The sequence below is a fragment of the Anomaloglossus baeobatrachus genome, chromosome 1 (genome assembly GCF_048569485.1).
Source record: "Anomaloglossus baeobatrachus isolate aAnoBae1 chromosome 1, aAnoBae1.hap1, whole genome shotgun sequence".
Classification (NCBI taxonomy): Eukaryota; Metazoa; Chordata; class Amphibia; order Anura; family Aromobatidae; genus Anomaloglossus; species Anomaloglossus baeobatrachus.
In genome coordinates, this window is record NC_134353.1 from 665798719 (window position 1) to 665819287 (window position 20569).

The 20569-nt window shown below is 48.2% G+C and overlaps 1 protein-coding gene across 1 annotated transcript in view; it reads left to right on the forward strand.

The window, feature by feature from the left end:
• SLC8B1 (solute carrier family 8 member B1) overlaps nucleotides 1-20569 on the forward strand; it is an 87361-nt gene that overhangs the window by 34715 nt on the left and 32077 nt on the right. Inside the window, exons 5-9 of the mRNA XM_075320019.1 lie at nucleotides 7647-7659; nucleotides 7789-7872; nucleotides 8547-8654; nucleotides 8818-8985; nucleotides 12901-13008. Of these exons, the coding sequence (XP_075176134.1) occupies nucleotides 7647-7659; nucleotides 7789-7872; nucleotides 8547-8654; nucleotides 8818-8985; nucleotides 12901-13008 (481 nt within the window). The remainder of the gene's footprint in view (nucleotides 1-7646; nucleotides 7660-7788; nucleotides 7873-8546; nucleotides 8655-8817; nucleotides 8986-12900; nucleotides 13009-20569) is intronic.

Sequence of the window (20569 nt, forward strand, 5' to 3'; positions counted from 1 at the left end):
ATTTTTTGGTTCCCAAGCCGGGTACAAAATAGGCAGCTGGGGGGTTGGGGGCAGCCCGTATCTGCCTGCTGTACCTGGCTAGCATACAAAAAATATGGGCAAAAACCCACGTCATCTTTTTTTTGTTTGGGGGGGGGCAAAGAAAATCCTGCATTACAGTCCCTGGAAGGAGGATGCTGAGCCTTGTAGTTCGACAGCTGCTGTCTGCTCTCCTGCATACACTATTGGATGGAGGATGCTGAGCCTTATAGTTCTGCAGATGTCTGCTCTCCTGCATACACTAGTGGAGAATGAAGAACATATTGAAGGAAATGACATCTCACTTTTTTTTTTTTGTTGGTAATATTATAAAAAAACTGATAAAAAAAACGCATAAAGACGCAGTGAGCAAAAACGCGCAAAATCACGTGCATTTTTGGTCGCGTTTTTTGTGCAGTTTTTTGCCACAAAAACGCAGCGTCAAAAAAACGCAGTGTGTACAATGCTACTCAGATAAAATAGAAATAACCCTGCTGACAGGATCCTCTTACTGTGTGGCTAGTCTAAGGGGTGCTTCACACACAGCGAGCTCGCTGCCGAGATCGCTGCTGAGTCCACGCTTTTTGTGACGCAGCAGTGACCTCATTAGCGATCTCGCTGTGTGTGACAATGAGCAGCGATCTGGGCCCCTGCTGCGAGATCGCCTGCTCGTTACACACAGCCCTGGTTCGTTTTCTTCAAAAGCCCGCTCTCCCGCTGTGACACACAGATCGCTGTGGTGTGACAGCGAGAGAGCGACAAATGAAGCGAGCAGGAGCCGGCATCTGACAGCTGAGGTAAGCTGTATCCAAGATAAACCATCGGGTAACCAAGGTGGTTACCCGATATTTACCTTAGTTACGAGCCTCTGCAGCTCTCACGCTGCCTGTGCTGCCGGCTCCGGCTCTCTGCACATGTAGCTGCTGTACACATCGGGTTAATTAACCCGATGTGTACTGTAGCTATGGTAGGAGAGCAAGGAGCCAGCGCTCAGTGTGCGTGGCTCCCTGCTCCCTGCACACACAGCTGTGCGCTGGTAACTAATGTAAACATCGGGTAAACCATACCCGATGTTTACCTTAGTTACCAGTCTCCGCAGCTTCCAGACGGCAGCTCCGTGCAAGCGCAGCGTCGCTTGCACGTCGCTGCTGGCTGGGGGCTGTTCACTGGTCCGCTGGTGGAGATCTGCCTGTTTTGACAGCTCACCAGCGACCATGTAGCGATGCAGCAGCGATCCTGACCAGGTCAGATCGCTGGTCGGATCGCTGCTGCATCGCTAAGTGTGAAGGTACCCTTAGGTTGGATGTTCTTCAACCACTTCCATTGAATCCCTTATGTTAGACTTGCATACATTTTTTAATTGTTGATCAGCACAGATATTGGATTAAACTGCAGTGCTTGGAGTAGGGATAACTGAAGCTAAAGGAGATTTAAATGGTTATTTTCTTCTCCAAGATCCTATCCCAATATGCAGCAGCAGATAATTTTACTGATTTTAGCTATGTTGCTTACCTCATCTGCAGGGGTATTGGTAACTAAGGTATCCAAGGTTACGAGCACTAGCAACTAACAGTCACTGACTAGTTGTAACCATGGATACCCAAGCTACTTATGCCCTGCACATGAGGTAAGTGACATAACTAATCAGGACAACTTTAGTTACATTTCTATTTGGAGGTATTTTACTATTATTAATATAATATCCAGAAAACCGTGACAGCTGTGGCCCCTATGACTTAAAGCCTGAGGCTGCCAGGAGGAATAAAATGTATTTCCTCCTGGCAACAGGGCCTCTGTTGTGTGGTGGTCACTCGACTGCAGAAGGACTAATAACCTGTAGATAAACCCCATGTCTGAAGGGTTTTGTTTTACATGGGAAACTGGTCAAACATGTAGTTATACCTCCAATTATAATTCATCTGGGGTGTCCCCTTCAAGTTGATAAATTAAAAAAATAACATCTTGAACCCCATTCTAAGTCTGAACTGGGTGCAAAAACCTAAAAAAAACTTCACTATATAGAGAGAAGGTAGGGATGCACACCAGTTGGACTATGCAAGGGGGAATACATTTTAAAGCAGAAACTGCTGTGTGGAATACTGGCATGAAAAATATAATAGCTATATGTGTGAACATGAAAATATGACAATGGAATCTGCATAACTGCCATGAACTTAAGAAGAGAGAGAAAATTTAGCTATTGAATTGATCAATACAACAGAACCCCAACACCTCGTCACGGTATTCTATTGCATTGATCAATTCAATAGCTAAATTTTCCTTCACCATGACGGCGCCACCAGAGAGAGAGGTCTGCCCACCCTAGGACAGGAAAACCCTACAGAAATAAAAAGGGGGGAGGCATCTCTCCCCTGCCTCAGTTTTCGGTTTCCTGTCCTAGGATGGGATTACCCAGAAGTGCTGGTGGTGCTGCCACAGTGAAGGCGGGCTGATCCTGGAGATTGCGGGCTCTCTGGCCTCAGCCCTTTATGCGCTCTCGGGGGTTCTCCCTGGCGAGGGCAGAGGGGGGGGGGGTACGGGGGGTGGGACTGGTTCGGCGCCCGGTGGCTGTCCCCAGCAAGTGGTGCAGGAGGGGACGTCTTGCAGCCGGAGGCTGTTCCCGGAAGAGGTAAGTGTACCTGCAGAGTGCCGATTGTCCTGGATTGGCACCCGTCGGCTGTTTCCTCCCAGGGGCCGCCGCTTCCTCCCTGACTTGCGTTTTCCATTCGGTGCATGGTGGCTGTCCCAGCGTGTGGTACACGTGGCAGGAGGGGAAGTCTTGCAGCCGGCGGCTGTTTTTTCGGCGTAGGTAAGCATACCTGTGTGGGGCTGGCGGTCCTGGTTCGGCGCCCGGCGGCTGTTCCTCCTGGAGTTGCGTCCCCGCTGGGTGCCTGGAGGCTGTCCCCAGCGCATAGTGAACACTGCATGTTAGCGGCAGCCAGTGTGGGTCCCTTGCAGTTCGGCGCCCGGCGGCTGTCCCTGCTGGAGCCGCCGCTTCCTCCCCAGAATTGCATCCCTGCTGGGCGCCTGGCGGCTATCCCAAGCAGGTGATACACATGTTGACAGCTTCCTCCAGCTTCAGGAAGTCAGCAGTGGACGTTGGATCTTAGCGTCGACTCTGCGAAGGCGCGGTGAGTGGCAAGATGCCCACCGCTGGATGCCTCCTAGACATAATTAGAAGGGCCCGACAGGTTTTAGGTTGCTCTATCCAGCTGATCCTCTAGTCCATGGAGGATTCACAGGAAGCACATGGTGAGTGTACAGAGAGCAAGCAACGTGAGGAACGCAGAAACAGTCATCACGTGTTCTCTTCATCATGGGAGTGGGCAGGAGTCGTGCCAGTGAGGGTCGTCCTGCGCTAGCGTCTACGGCTTTTCCGCAGAAGTCCCCAAAGGACTCCTCATTCAGGCGAACCTGATCAACCTAGATAGTTGGCAGCCAAGGCCAAGCACAGTAAATGCCCCTTGTGCAGTGCCTCGTTGCCTTTGGACTAAACAGAAAAAGATGTGCACCTTGCATTTAGAAGATGGGTTACAGGGAAGGCACCAGATCTTATAAACAGCCTGATGGACATTATCCGTAGAATCCCCTTCAAGGGTTTTTGCTGGTCCTCCTGTCCCCTACCACCTCAGCCAGGTCTGTCGTGCAGGGACCGGGAGTCAGCAACATCTGACAGATTTCAGGTTCATCTTCTAATTTGTATCCTCATCTGAGGAAGATGTGGGGGTGCGCACCTTGTTTCCTTACAAATAGCTGTTAACATCTCCTTAAAGCGGTCCGATCCAGTAAGGGCTTGATTGGAGACACTCCACCACTGCTGGTCAGCTGGGGTGGTGATGAGAATCCCTGCTCAGTGCTCAGCTCAATACTTCTTGTTTTTCGCCTGCTGTTTTCCTTGTTGTCTTTCCTCAAAAAAAAAAAAATGCGCCTAGGAAAAACAAGGGGACCAGAATCTATTGAAGTCATGATGTTCGGAGGCTTGGAGTATAAAAGACAACGTGCTTTTCCAGTTCATGACTAGGTGAAACGACTGATCAAAGACCAGTGAGAGAGGCCTGATAGAGCTTACCCTCCTTCCCTATTCTGTAATAAATATTCTTTCCAGGAGGGAGTAAGCCCTGTCTGCGGGGACTGTTGTCCTAAATTTGAGGTTGCTGTGGCTAACACAGCAGAACAAACCTCCCTCACATTTTACGACCTTGGGTCTCTGACGTTCCATTGATCCGGAAAACTGGACCACCTACCTCCGCTTGGCTTGGAAGACGTCGGCGAGAGCACTCCGTCCGGGCTGTCGGAGGAACCTGCGTAGCCCCGATCCCTGATGGTATGGTTTCCAACAGCTGGAAAAATCAGATTGAAGGGGATGCTCCTTGTGATCACCTTCTTGCGGCTCTCCAAAGAAAAAGAAAAAAAAAAAAAAGAAAAAAAAGCTGCAGACTTCCTGGCTGATGCGTCATCAGATACCCTGAGGTTCTCGGCTTATTCAGCAGTTCTGTGGCACTCGGCAAGACGGTCCCCTCTAGTTGATGGGTTGGTCAGGCGACTCGCAGTCAAAATTGAAGCTTTGTGCCATACCTGGTGAAGGAGAGTACCTTTTCAGTAGCACCGCTTCCGAAGGAAGCAGTTCTCTAGGAGGAATCAACCCCTAATCTCAGGAGGGGTGGAGGGACACCAATACGAAGCGTTCAAGGCTTCTCCTTTTGGCACTCCTGCTGAGGGTGAGGAGCTGGATCGGTGATATTTCCATCCAGGTAGGAGGTCATCTCTCCTCCTTTTTCCCCGCTTGGGGGCCAGATCTCGTCCTGTGATTGGATCCATGGAGTTGTAGGAGATGGTTTGAAGCTGCACTTTCATTTGGACACCCCCCCCCCCCCCCCATGGGGTCCTTAGTCATTACGTTGCTCGGCAGGTCGCTAGAGAAGTAACTTGCTCTTCAGCAAGAGGTGGAAGGCCTTCTCCGGACATCCGTTCTCGTGGAAATCCCCAAGGGGGGACGAAGGCTGCCGTTCTACTAACACTACCCACTCTTTCTGGTCCGAGGCCGGATGGATTTTTTCAGGGACCGTTGTCAATTTGTAACGCCTCACCCGTCATTTCGTGTTTCAGCATTTCAAGATGGAGTCTGTGACGTCGGCCATCTAGATGCTGTTTCATGACAGTGTTGGATCAAAAGGACGCATATTATCTTGTCCAATCCGTGCTGCCCATCGGAGGTTCCTCAGAGTAGCCCTTCCTATGGGGTGGGATAGTAGGACGTTTCTCTTCAGGGGTGATGGCTCACATCTACGGAAAGATCCTCCTTCTGCCATATTTGGAGGTGAGGCAAGGCCCCTGGACCTCCACAGGATGGTCAATGCTCCTCGAATCTCAGGGAGTTCTGGGCGGTTGGGAAAGCTCTCCACTCCCTCCTTCCACTCCTGGAGGGAAGAAACGTCAGGATTCTCTTTGACAACAGGGTAGCATCATTCATTCATTCATTCATTCATTCATTCATTCATTCACCAGGAGGGGCACGAGGTGGGCCCTCCCTTATGATGGTGACGGAACAAATATTTTTTCCCTAGCTCAAGTACATCTATCTTCCCTCTTGGCACTTCACTTCCGAGGGGTGGGACAAGGTAAGGGGCCGACTTCCTCAGGAATCCTGTGCGCAGGAGGGATGGTGCCTTCACGAGGAGGTTTTCCGGGAGATAGTGCAATTTGGATATCTCAGACTATGAACCCTTTTGACACCCGAGCCAACAAAGGTCAGTCGGTGCTGCTCCCTTAACCCCGCAGGTCAGGGCCCCTGGGCAGTGGGGCCGCCATTCAGGTATCAGGGGGGCTCCGGTCTCCTTTTATGCCTTCCCATCCCTGATTTGATTCCGGCAGTTCTGAGGGGAGGGCCCGGGAGCATACAGCTCGGTTGCTGCTGCTGCTGTTGAGCCCTTTTTGTCTCAGGAGGCTTGGTTTTCTGGCTGCGGAAGATATCAGTATCAGGGACCCTTGGGTCCTCCCGGAGGGGGACTCTCTCCTCTCCCAGGGCCCTCTCCTTCATTCTCAACTTCAAGGCCTTTGGAATTTGAGGAGGGCTACTGTTGGAAGGTCAGGGTTTTTTTTTCCTCTTGCCCGGCTACCACCAAATTATACGCCGGGGTGTGGAGGTGGTCCTAGCCTTTCCGGGAGGAGCCCATTGGGACAAGCCTCAGGTGGGGGGACATTCTGGCATTTTTTTTTCTTTGGAGGGGGACAAGTGCTCGACTGTCCTGTCCTTACCTTGCAAGTCCAGGTACAGCATTAGGTGCATTGTATAACTCAGACTCATCAGGTAATCGGTGGATTGAGCGGTTTATTTCCTCCTGTCAGAGGGATTGGCCTCTTCCTTGTTTAGTGTTCCTCCCTCTGGTCTGGGACCCATTGACAGGACCCCCGTTTGGACCCCGTACTGATGGCTCTATTACATTACTAACATTACAGTTGCTCTGTTAGTAGCCCTGACATCAGCTAGACGAGTCAGCGACCTTCCGGCCCTTTCAATGAACCCCCCCCCCCCCTTCACCTATATGTAGCATTGATGACCAACTACTTCGGGGGGAGTTCCGCTGCGGACTGACCCTGCCTATTTACCAAAGGTGGACTAGGTTTCGGTCTCAGGAATTTGTATTCCTCCTTCGGTCCAGCCCCAAGAATCCTACGGGGGCACAATTGCATACATTGGATGTCTACAGCCTTAAGACAGTACACTGAGGTCTCTAGGCCTGGCCGGCGGAAAAGTCAGGTTCTGTTCCGGTGTTTCAGGGTCCTAAAAGGGGGGTGTTCCGCTTCCAATGAGTCTGGCTGGATAGGTCACACAGGCAATTATGTAGCCCTGAATAGGCCCCATCCCGCAAGGCATCATGGTTTCATTCTATCGGAGTGGTGGTGACTTAATTGGGGCCCGAGAGGGCGGGATGTTCCCTTGGATCTAATATGCATGGCTGCTACCTGGTCGTCTCCTACGACATTTTTCAGCATTGCCATTTTAGATTGTCTGCCACGGTGGATCTGACCTTTTTGTTAGTAGGGGTTCTGGATGCTATGGTCCCTCCCTATGTTGGTTGTCTTCGGAATCTCTCTGGTGGGGCTGTTGTGGTGAAGGGAAAAATCTTAAATTTACTTACCGGTAATGATGTGTGTGTTTTTTGTTTTTTTTTGTTTTTTTTTTTTTTTTCTTTCACCTTTTTTGGTTCTTGGGATCCACGTTCCGATGCATTAATTGTAGTGAGTTCTGAGGGTATGGTACTTATTCCCTTTTTATTTTATTGTTCTGATCCTCGCTGTGCTTTGTAACCTAACTGAGGCAGTGGAGAGATGCCGCCCCTTTTTATTTCTGTAGGGTTTCCTCTCCTAGGGTGGGGCGGAGCTATCGCTCTGGTGGCGCTGTCATGGCTTTCTGGAAAAAAATAATTACCGGTAAGTAATTTTTAAGATTTTTTTTTTTTTTTTTTTTCTTAAGTTCATGGCAGTTATGCAGATTCTATTGTCATATATTTTCATTTTCACATTTAGGTATTGTATTTTTCATGCCAGTAGTCACACAGCAGGGTCTGCTTTACATGTATTCCCCTTATAGTCCACTGGTGTGCATACCTTCTCCTTATATCTTCAAGGTGGATAAACCAGGTTAAATTTATAGATATTTTCCCAGAAGTTTCAGGGTTTCTGGTATCTTTTTTTGTCTTCGTCAGGTATTGCCATATTAACTATTAATTTTAATTAATTTTTTTTTTTTTTTCTCCCCCGTTTTTTCAGCTTTTGTCCAAATTTGTCTGCAATCTCTCAAATGTCCAAATTTGTCTGCAATCTCTCAAACACTCCGGCTATCACATAATGTAGCTGTATCCTTTTTTATATAAAGGTTTATCAATTTGGTATGAGTAGTTGGCAAAATGCATCTTGTTGGCTGGAATATACCTTTTCACATGCTATTGAGTTCAGAAGTTCCTGCCCTCCCTGGGGACCAAGCAAGTATAATATACAGTATCCCAATACTACATGGTTTTCTGAATCTTCACATACTGTGTGTGTGTGTGTGTGTGTGTGTTTATAGGCATTTTTATTATACACTCCAACATTGCAATTGTAACCTCAAGAAGGAAAAGTCTGTGGAATATTAATCGCACACACAACTGTAGCAGCTTTGAGTAATGTTCTGCCACACTGCATGCGCTTGGACACGCAAATCATCAAGATCTGCTGCTGGCAGCTCCTTTTGCAATTGATAAATGTCTCCCATTGAACAAAGTATAGAGACTCTGCAGGCCATGGGAGAACCTTTTTTAGGCACACAGACTGCACACAGTAGTACTTGCAACATGAGCTCTGGCATTGATCACTAGTGATGGAATATTCCTTGTGTTGCCTCCATGGTCTTCAGACCAGTCTTCCTCATTTTGTAGTAGGTCTTCCTCTACAGTGGCTCCATCCTTGTCTTTGCATACCTGTATTTCAATTTTAGGAACCCAGATCACACAATTTGGAAAACTACCTTTCCTTAACAGTTGGTCCACATGGTGTCACATTTCTAGCCTTTGGGAATGGTGCTCCTGATGTTTTCAGTGCTGTTGCTGCTTTCTCAGACTCCAGAACTGCTGGCCTGGCCATAGGTGCACTTTTTGGTAAGTCCAACTAGAAAATCATGTTGCACATTTTTTTTAGCACCAGTGTGTCTCCAAATTATACATATAAAGTTTTCTCACTCCACGGTCCAGTGTGTGTGCTGTAGTAGTAGTAGTATTATGTATAGTATCAGTAACCATTGCGATTCCTTATTTGTTCCAGGTGCTGGTGTGTTTGTTACCACTGTGGTTGCTGGAAGCATTGCCTTGGTGAAGCCATTTACAGCTGCTTCTCGTCCCTTTCTGAGAGACATTGTGTTTTATATGGCCGCCATATTCCTCACATTTTATGTGCTCTATCGAGGTTATGTGAGCTTGCCAGAAGTCTTCGGTATGTCCCTCCTCTAGTGTATTTGGAGAGATTTATCAAGTTAAATGCCCAATAATTCAGTTTGCATCAAAGTACTGTTTTTGGGTTTTTGGTTTTTTTTTTATAGTGTACCTTTTGTGTGTGTGTGTGTGTGTGTGTGTGAATTCTGCACTATGTTTTGCAAGGGCATGTCTTAAGTCTTGTATTATCAGAAAGGGATGTGGTCTACCATGACATGGTGTGCCAAAAAATGAAGAAAAGTCTCGACTACATGGTGTGAACCGATCAAGAACAGGAGGACATAAGACTTGTGTTCTGTTCTTTATTCTTTATTTTTTAACAGTGATGTGAGTATAATATAAATAAATAAATATAACACAGGGTGGTCCAAAAGTAGGTGGACAGTCTGTAAAAAAGGTTATCAAACATGGTGTAAAGTGAAACTGACTCAGTTGCCCTTAGCAACCAATCAGATTCCACCTTTCATTTTCCAGAGAGTCTGTGAAGAATGAAAAGTAGTATCTGGTGGCTAAGGGCAACTGTGTCAGTTTCACTTTACACAATGTTCAATAATCCTATTACACGCACTGTCCACCTACTTTTGGACCACCCTGTATAATATATTGTATATCTTATATTTTTATATATACCATATTTTTCGCTTTTATAAGACGCACCCCAAATTTAGACATAAAGTAAAAGAAAAATGGGATCCGTCTTGTACTCCGGTGTTCTCTTACCGGAGGGGGGCAGCAGTGGTGGTGAAGCAGGGTCACAGGAGGCAGAGGTTGTGCTGGCAGGCGCGGTGGATCAGTGGCAGCGGGGTCCGTGGTGGCGGCAGGTGCGGTGGCGTCCGGGGTGGCAGGAGTCGCGGGGTCTGTGGTGGCAGCGGCGGGTGAGTCGTGCAGCAGGCCGGTGTAGTCAGTGTCCGCGGTCCCAGTTCAAATGATGGCGCCTGGAGCGGCGCATGCGCAGATGGAGCTCTCATCCAAGGGCTCAATACGCGCTCGCTCCCGGCGCCATCATTTGAAACTGGGACCGCGGACAAACTGGGTAACTTGCTGCAGTGCACAGCCGCCCGCCCCGCACGCACAGTGGCAGTCAGCTGGCTGCCCGCCCACCCTGCGTGGAAGCGGCCGGGTACCTGTGCTTGCGTGCGGGTGCCCGTGTGAGGGCAGGACCCGGCTGATGCCCGCACACAGGACCCGGCTGCCGCCCGCACGCAGCCATGGGTACCCGGCTGCCACCGCACACAAGCACAGGCACCCGGCCGCCAGATTGCCGCACAGACAGGACACTCAGGTACCGCTATATTCGGATTATAAGACACACCCCCCATTTTCCTCCCAGATTAGTTTCATCTAATTTACATGTATTTTGGTGTGCCGAAAATGAGAAAAATATTGAAAAAAAAAATCCTGGACGTCAGGATTTGCCACAATGCAAAATTCTCTTCAAATTTAGTACATTTTTCATATTTTTTTTTTTTTCTTAGTAAATTTTGATTTTTCAAAACCCTATTAAGTCACATCAATGCATTGAAGATATATAATGCCAAAAAATATAACTTTCAAAGAAAATAACTTTCAGAGTGAGCTAATGAAACCAGCATCAACATTTTGCAACCTGAATGAGCGGGCTCTGACGTGCCCGGGCTTGTTTCAATTGTTTTATCTTTGTTCTCGCCTGTTCACACTTTTTAATATCAGTTCGTTTTAGGCTACTTTCACACATCCGGTTTTTGCTGTGTGGCACAATCCGGCTCTTTGCAGAAAAACGCACCAGTTTTTTTTTGCTGCCGGTTGCGTTTTTCCGCATAGACTTTCATCAGTGCCGGATTGTGCCGCATGGCCTTGCGTTCAGTCCGGTTCTTGCCGGATGCGGCATATTTAGGCCATGCGGCGGCCGGATCGAACGTTTCCAGGGCCATATATATATATATATATATATATATATATATATATATATATATATATATATATAATGTGTATGTATATATATTATAGAGAGAGAGAGACGCGCTGACGAAAAACGCATCCGGCCGATGCGTTGCTTTTTCCAATGCATGCCTATAGACGCCGGATGTAGCGCGATGCAGCAACAACACATCCGGCCGCCTCTCATTGCATTTGAAAAAAGAATATAATATATTTTTTTTTTATCTATATCTCTATGAAAAATTTGTAATAAAAAATTAAGAGTATTTTCATTTATTTTGAGGTATTGTCCTATTTAACATAGTCACTTAAATTGTCAGAAAACGTGATGTCCTATGATGAAACGGAGGTCCTTTTCGGATTCAGCGCACTCAAACATAAAGATTACGTGGAATAATCAAAACTGCTCTTGAAATTTTTTTTTTATTTTTTTTTTGCAGACCTATTATATATTTATTACACTAGCTGTCGGACCTGGGCATTGCCCAGGATAGTAACTGTATCTTTCCCAGTCTGTCTGGCTTTTTTTTATTTCCTTTTTGTTTCTTTCCCTGTGTGCCTCTTTCTGTCTGTCTTTCCACAGACATCATATTACCTCACACATAAGCTTCTTATACTATGAATGTCCTTTGTTCCTATAGCAACCAATCACAGCTCTTATTAGCCTGGAGCTCGCAGCTCCATTCAGTTTAATGCAGGTAGGTTTTTTGGAGAGTAACTGAAGTAAGGGGTTAAATTTTCTTGTCAAAACAGTCTATGAAGTTCCCTAAGGCTACATTCACATGACAGTCCCGTTTTTGCGGTCCGCACAAAGTCTGTTTTTGTTTTTTTGGGTTGTTTTGTTGTAGGATTGGATGCGCACGGAAGTTCTTCCGTATGCTATCCGATCCTACACAAGACATTGAAAAGATGGTCCTTTTCCGTAGGTCCGCAAAAAAAACAAACAAACCAGGAACTGACCAGGACAAACGGAACGGTCATTTGAATGAGCCCTTAGTTAGATACATACATACATACATACATACATACATACATACATACATACATACATACATACATACATACATACATACATACTCAGAGATATCTATCTATCTCTATCATGCAAAAGTGATGACACGCATTAAAACAAATGGTAAAAACATATCTAAAGGGCCAGCAGGAGCACGATACGGTAAGTATGCTGAGACTGCACAGCGAGTCCGTAACTTGAAGGACATACTCGTTAGTAGCCACTGATCCAGAAGCAATTCTGCACGAGGGGCATTATGGTGGGTTGCTAAAAATGCGGACATTGCTTAGCTTGTCAGAAAATTATTTTAAGTAAATAACTTTTTTGTTAAATAGTAAAAAACAGAAAATCGTTTAAACATATAACTCTTTTGTCATCCTGTTTTGATCGGTTACATGGAGTTTGTGTTGACAGTAGGGTGACCCTAAGTGGCACCCTGCCTCCCTACCAGGTTAGACATAGTTGTATGGAGACCTATTTGTATAACTATGGTGTGAACCTAGAATTAATAGAATTCAAGAGTAAATCGATTTTAAACAGTTGTTTATATGCAAACACTTTTAACGTTTAAAGTGCTCTTGAGTTCAATTCTTCTTTTAGGTTTATATTATTGCTCATTTAGTTTGCACCTATTATCATAATTCCATCTTCATGAACAATGTCAGCATTGCTACATACTGTACATTTGTTGTTAGATACTATTCTCATTTTTGCCACGGACTAGATGACGTAATATTAAATTAGACAGTCTTCCATTTGACTTCATCAAACTTTATGAACTGCAGTAAGTGAGGTTGAATGTTTTTAGATATCTGTTAGGCAGTATTGATCTGCCTCATTGTTTTGTTTCTAAAGTCAGCTGTACATCTGATGTCTGAAGGAGACTTTGGCCAGTTGTTCAGTTGCTTCTTTGGAAAGATGTATGCAGTCTTTGTTTTGTTATACTATATTTCTGTTGCGACGTTAATAATCTTAATCATTCTTTAGTCTACCTGATGCTTTACTTGGCTTATGTGCTTGTGGTTGTCTTCTCCACTTGGATCTATCAGAGAATGCGTCGTCACCTATCGGCAGCCCCCAGCTTGGAGCAACCAGGTATGGGCCTACTATATTTCACTCCAAATTTTGTCTAGTTTTTAACATTTCTCAAATGTTTATTAGCTTTTACATTTCAATACTGTAAAACTATTGCTTAAAGGGAACCAAACATCAGGATTTCTCCATCGTTTCATTGGGGGACACAGGACCATGGGTTATGCTGCTGTCACTAGGAGGCTGACACTAAGTAAACAGAAAAAGTTAGCTCCTCCTCAGCAGCATACACCCTGAGCCGGAGGCGGACTCAATCAGTTTTTAGCTTAGTGTCGTAGGAGGCTGATGTGGGCCGTCTCGGCCTCCCTCAGCCATTTGTTTTTTGCGCCTTTTTTTTTCCCTATTTTCGGCGCCGCTCATCGCTCTCATACCTGTCTTGTTTTCTGCAGGTATTTTCTTCATCATCCTCCGCAGCCCTGTGGGTACCACTCCCCAGGGTCGCAGGGGTTTCAGACTTTGGGCCCTCTCCCCCGTCCATCCCCATGGTACCACTCCTGGGGGTGTTCGTGTGGGCAGGTTGTCGTGGGCACCCCTGATTCGCCCTGCGGTATCACCCCAAAGGGCGTACAGGGGGCATACAGCAGGGATGGGACCTCAGCAGCGCGTCTGAAATCTGATGGGGCCCGCATCGCTGCCTTCTCCTGAGGGGGGGGCTCCTTCCCCCATCATGATGCCCACTTCCCTGCCTCAGCACGCTGCTCCCCCGGAGCCAGCAGTCTCCCTGGACGGGGGCACGGCACACAGGCAGGGGCAGGGCGCCCTGCCTGCACCGCATCCATTTCTGGACCAACGCCACCGAGATCAGGTAGGACCGACCTTCTCCTACCTTCTTCCCAGGCGGCTGCAAAATTGAGGCCCCGGTCTCGGCCTAGTCTGCGCCCCGGCCACATCTCAGCAGTCGGCGGCGCGCGCCGGCTCAAGCCCACAGCTCTCTCTGGGCGCTCCGGTCATCGCCGCTGCCCCACCACTGTTTGCAGGTAGGACCGCCGGTCTCTACCTCCCCGCGAGCCGGCAGCCCCAAAATTTAGGCCCCGGCTCGGGCCTTGTCTCCAGTGTCCCAGGCCCGCCCTCCACTACAGTGCGATTGGTCGCCGGCCGTCCGTCTCCGCCCTCCGCTCTGCCCCAGGCATCACAGGGGGGCGGTGGCTGTGTGTTTTCCCGCTCTCCAGACTTCATCTTATCAAAAAAAAAAAAAAAAGTAGAAAAGAAATAGAACTCCCGGTGTGCGGCTTGCTGAGGCTGCAGCAACCGGTTATAACAGTTAAAACAAGCCCTCAAAAGAGCCACAATCATATGAGGATTGTGTTTTTATAGTGTTTTCATGTGCACGCATAACGATTAGCCTGGTTGAAATGATGAATCAAGCCTTAAAGGTACGGTCAGCCCTTTTCTCTCAGTGCACTCGCCGGGGGAGGTGAGTCCCGTACCAGGGACTTTATCCACTACTCGAAGCGGACCCGCCAGGTCTCGCCTTCGGCGCCTCCCCCTGGTTTTTCCTTCATTCCCAGGTACAAGCTACCGCTCCACCGGAAGCCTTCCGACATCTCTGGTGATGACCCAGGCGTACCACCTCTGCTGGATTCCGAGCAGGCGCCCGATATTCGGCGCAGGGCGAATAGACTGGAGGAAATGGTGAGTCAGACCATAAGCGCACAGATAGTCCTCTTCTCCTCTCTGAGCACACAGGTTTCCTTTAGGACTTTTCCGGCAATCCCGTGATGTATTCAGTGGACATCCAGTAGTTCACCGATTTGCTGCATCATCACAGACAACAACCAGACATGACGTTTACCAGCGGTAAGTCTTGTATTGTCATTATCACTTCTCCAAAGGGGCTCCGGAGAAAAGAGAAAAGGGGCATGCCCCCCTGTGATCGGCCCGCCAGGGTTCCGCCTGGCTTATCATCCCTAACGTGACGTCTCTCAGGGACTCCACGGACACCGTTCCATCTCTGTCCAGCGGACTACGTTCCATCTCTGCCGATTCAGGACTGGTTGACATCTTTGGTAAGTACCTTATCATCACAGCCCTGGCGTCTGCCAGCTGCACGGCCTGAGCCTATAGCAGCAGTGTGACCACCCGTCGAGACCTCTGACTCAGGATCTGAAACGCGGAGGCGGCATCTAAGGAGTCGCTGACTTCCCTTACGCCCTTAGGTGGCCGTCCCGTCGGAGATAGGCTAATCCAGTGGATCCCCTAGGCTACGTGAGGGTGGAATACTCCTTCCCCTAGGCTACGTGAGGGAAGAGCACAGCTCTTCCCAGCATCGGCCCAGACGCTCGGGATCGTCGCCTCACCGCTCGATCCCAGTCTGTTCGAGCCGCAAACATCAGGGCGCCGCTATCTCTCAGCAGTCCCTCCGCCTTGCATCGCTGCGGACCATTCCAGCTTTGTTTAAGAAGCGCTTGCAGGGATCAGGGCGGCTGTCCCTGCACAGCCTACTCGACAGGGCCGCTAAGTTCACTCCACCCAGAAACGACCTGGTGGTTTAGAATTCCCCCTAGTCTTGGGGTTTAGACAGTCACTGTTACTCCTCCGCTACTAGGGTAGCTGAGCTACCGCTTGGAGTCCTATCAGACCCCGGCCCGGTAGATCATTCCTTTAGGCACGGTATTCGAGCCCATCCGAGGGAAGTTACTCTTCACGCAGGAGTAGTTTTCTTCCCCGCACCGAGTCGGGTTCGGTATGCGAGTCCTTGGCTGTTGGTGGAGGTGATAGCAGCGGTACACTTACCAATTTTTCATCTTTGGGCTTCCACGGGATCCCACTGAAGAACGAACACAGGTAGCTTCCGTTTGCCCTGGGAACCCGCCAACCCCTTCCTAGTGGACCAGTCTTCATAACCGTCCCTCGGGAGGGTCCTCTCTCCTTCTCTGGAGGATAGTATCTACCGTCACCAGTCTCCTGTGCTAGGGTACGCTATCCCACCATCCCACAACACGGTCCCGAGGGTCACCACTAGAGGTTGCCCCCCCCTTTTCAACATTCCGGAAGCCAGAGCCATCCGGTTAGCTGGTTACGATTTTCTTCACTGGGACGAGGTTACCCGGTCAGGTTCCAGTCGAACCATGCCACAGCGGTGGCGTGCATCATACACTGGGGAAGCGCAAGGAGTGTCATGTCAAGGGAAGAGGTTAAGAGGATCTTGCTCTGGGCCGGATCTCGTCGCTCTCTAATCTCGGCAGTACAAATCCCTACCATGGACGTTTGGACGGCCGTTTTTTCCCGGCAGGAAGAGCCTCGCCTAGGCAAATGGCTTTTCAACAGGGTCGTCACCAGCCAGATCTACGACGAAGGGAAACCTACAGTTGTGGTCCTATGGACCTCCCGATCCAACTTTAAGTCAACGGGGCATCAAGGGTGTCCTCCTTCTCTGCACTAGGTGTCGACGCCCCCACCCGGCCGGGAGGCCAGTTAAATCTCTTGGGCATCTTCCCACGGCTTCCCATGATCTCGAGGGTTCTCAAGTTGGACCAAGGCAGAGGGTGGCTCTGGAGTGGCCCAGGCGACCATAGTTAACAAAACTCACTCAACTCCTCGCAGATACTCCGTGGCGCCTTCCAGACCGTCCAGTTCTTCTGAGTCGGGGCCCTCTCTTCCACGAGGTCTCAAAGGTCCTAGGTTTGCGGCCTTAATAGCGGATCCCAGGTACTTGCTTGCACAGGCCGGTTGGCAAGAAGGATGCAAACAATGATGGAGACCGGGAAGATGGTTTATTACCACACGTGAAGAGCTCTTCCGGGATGTGAGGAGCGCATCTTCTCTTCTCTTCTCTCTCTCTCTCTCCCTCCCTTCCGGCACTGCTACCATGCTTGCAGTCAGATCTGGATGCGGTTTTTTCTAGCGCGTCCCGCTAGGGGCCGAGTGTCGACGCGGTCATTTCAATTTCAGAGACTTATCACTTCTTGTCACACGATCAGGTTTTTCACGCAGAGAAGCGTCCGTCTGGCTTGGCGGCATCACCGTCCACTAGAAACGCGGGACCTGGCTCCCGGTTTGGACCTTGCCGAGTGCTTTCTACTCCCACCTGTTTGGATAGGTGGGCTCCTCGTGGCCGTCTCTTCTGCAAGGGGCATCAGGGCGGACAGCCCTCTCTTGCTGCTTTTTCCCCCCTTTTTCCGGGTCCTCCAGCAGGACAAGGGGGGTGCTCCGGCCACAACTCCCCCTTTTCGATCCAAGGCAACTGCCTTCCTTCCAGATAAGGAGATTGAGTTTCGAAATCGGTCCTAGTCTCTTCTCTCAGCCTAAAAAGGGGGCCTTGTTTGTTCCTGAGCTGGTTCGTGCCCTCAGTCGTTTATGTCTTCAGGACCGGACTTTCGGTTTACGCCGGCATTCAGTTCCTCTTTTCACTCGCTCCCCGGAGTCGCATGCCAGCGCCCAGGTCCAAGATGGCCACATGGATTCATTCCGTGATGTTGTGAAGCCTATTGCATAGTGGACGGACCTCTACCGCATTCTACGGTCCAAGGGGAGCCTCTTGGAGGATTGGACTTCAGACGTTGGTCGTCCATGTCCACCGGGCCTCCACCTGGTCTACTCGGCATACCTTTACTAGTTCCTATCAGGTTCACACACATGCTTTGGCAGAGGCCAGTCTTGCCGTTATCTTTGCGGGCGGCAGAAGCACACCTGTACCAAGGTAGGTCTTTGTAGGTCTGGGTCAAGCCCGACAGGAGGAAGCTGTTTCCTACCGATCTCCGGTGATGGTTCTCTTCCCACCCAGGGACTGCTTTTGGACATCCCATGGTCCTGTGTCCCCCAATGAAACGATGGAGAAAGATAGATTTTTGTGTACTCACCGTAAAATCTTTCTCTGAGTCTTCATTGGGGGACACAGCACCCACCCTGTTTGTGTTTTTTGGTTGCATATTACCTGCCTGTTGCCTCAGTGGCCATATTCCCTGCCACTGGTCGCATGAATAATTGGTTATAGTTTTTACCTAGTTTGATCTAGAGTTGTTTGGTTCTCCTCCTACTGCTTGTGCACTAAACTGATTGAGTCCGCCTCCGGCTCAGGGTGTATGCTGCTGAGGAGGAGCTAACTTTTTCTGTTTACTTAGTGTCAGCCTCCTAGTGACAGCAGCATAACCCATGGTCCTGTGTCCCCCAATGAAGACTCAGAGAAAGAGATTTTACGGTGAGTACACAAAAATCTATCTTTTCATGTATAAGGTGCAGCCAGTGCAGTACTGGCACTATCAGGCACAGTGTTTACATACCATCAGGGGGCAGCTCGGGTGTTTAGGCAGCGAAATCCAACTTTATAAAGTTTGAAAATTCCTGCACTTTTTGATTGACGTGTGCAGCTCTCTCCTAATGTCCTCCCATCAGCTGTTCTGCAGTCCTGTTGTGACCACGCGCGCTCCCGTGGTCACAACGGGACCTGAAGAAGCAAGGGAGCATGCGCCGCCCTCTCCTGCAAAATCCTAAGTACTGCGCCGGAGATGAGCGCTATGCGCAGGTGCCAACTCTGACGCCATGTTTCTGAAGAGAGAAATTTGCAAGAAATCAGAGGAACAGGCGGTGGGAGGGGGGGCGGGGATACAAGTGCATAACACGCCCGGACATTAGGTGAGAGGTGCACACGTCAATCAAAAAGTGCATGAATTTTCAAACTTTATAAAGTTGGATTTCACTGCCTAAACACACGAGCTGCCCCCTGATGGTATGTACACACTGTGCCTCATAGTGCCAGTACTGCACTGGCTGCACCTTATACATGAAAATCCTGAGGTTTGGTTCCCTTAAGTAAAACTGTCCCCTTCACAAATACAGTAGTTGGTCGAAGGGTTCTCTAATAGCTGTTTTAGTACTTTTCACACGCACACTCTGCTTGGTCAAATGTGTCTTCAGTGGGAGGATTGTAAATTTATTTTTCCAGAAGCAAAAAAACTCTTAAGGCAATCTATTGGGTGTAGCTACACTAGTCATTGTCCAACCCTTTTAATGAGCCTTACAATATACACCACCTTCCAAATTATTATGCAAATTAGATTTAAATGGAACCTGTCATGTGGGGAAAAAAATACTATTAACCTGCAGATATAGCGTTAATCCGCAGGTTAATGGCATTCTGAACCTGCCCAGTGCCTGGACATTATAGCCCGCTGCTGGGAAGAAATTAACTTTAATCCTCCTGGCAGTGTTCATGTTTCAATCATGTGGGCAGTGTCTGCACGGGTTCAGTCACCGCTCTGTATATGGAGAGTGATGGATGTAACAATGCACCTACTGACTGACAGCCACCCTGGATTAGAGGAAGCTGTCAGTTAGGGCAGAAGGCACCGTTAGATGCCGGCTTCTGTACACAGATCTGTGACTGAACTGGTGGCGCCCACATGACTGAAACCCGAACGCTGCCAGGAGGATTAAAATTGATTTCCTCCAGGCAGCAGGTTCAGAATGCTATTAACCTGCAGGTTAATAGCATTTTTTCACTTAACAGGTTCCTTTACGTGTCACAAAAAAGGTTGTTTTTGTTTTTGTTTTTTGTTTTTTTCAAATAAACTCATGGATGATATGGTTTCTCAGAGCTTTGAGATTGGATCTCAAATCAAACGCCTATGATGCTTTAGTTTGCAAGGGAAGCCCAATTAATGGAAAAATACTTGAGGACGTATTAAGAATGTCATAGGTTTCAAGCAATAGGGGAAAGAAAGTGTCTGCTGCCAAAAAGCGTAAAATAGTGCAAGACCTTGGACAAAATATGCAAGCATAAGTTTTTGTGAAATATCTAAAACATGAGCATTGTACTGTGAAGGAATTTCTGGCTGATACACAGCACAGAATGGTTCGTGCATATAAAGACATATTGAGGACTATTTCTGCCAGACAAATTCATCGACATTAACAGCAGCTGCTAACATACCATTATAATGCAGAAAACAGATTTGAAGCTGCTGGTGGCTCTGTAGTCCCTCGAACCTCAAGGTGTAGGATGCTTCAAAGGCTTGCTGTGGTGCATACATCTACTAATCAGTCACCCCTAACCAGTGCTTACAAGAAGAAATGTTTGCAGTGGGCCCAGACATACATGAAGACTGATTTTAAAATAGTCTTTACTGATGAGTGTCATGAAACCTTGGATGGTCCAGACTAAGTAATGGATGGTTGGTGAACAGCCATGTCTAAATTAAGGTTTTGACATCAGCAAGGAAGTGGCGTCATGTTTTGGGCTGGAGTCATGGGGCGAAAGCTGGTAGACCACATTAGGGTCGCTGGATGTGTGAAAATATCTCTGCAAAGTAATGCAGAACTTCTGACTGACCACTTTTTCCATGGCACAAAAAGAACCGTGCCATTTGTAGCAAAGGAATCTTCATTTATGACTTCTACTGCTACAAAGAATATCTGAATCATTGGATGCTATGGTCATGAAATGAGAAACTCATGGTGTGGCCACCAGCATCCCTTGACTATTAGGCTATGTGCGCACTTTGCGTTGAGTTTATTGCAGTTCTAAACACATCCTCTGGCAGAAATTGTCTTTCTCAAATTTGGTTTTGACCACAAACGCTAATGTTTTTACTGTGTTTTTAGCCGCATTTTTTTACCGCGATTTACA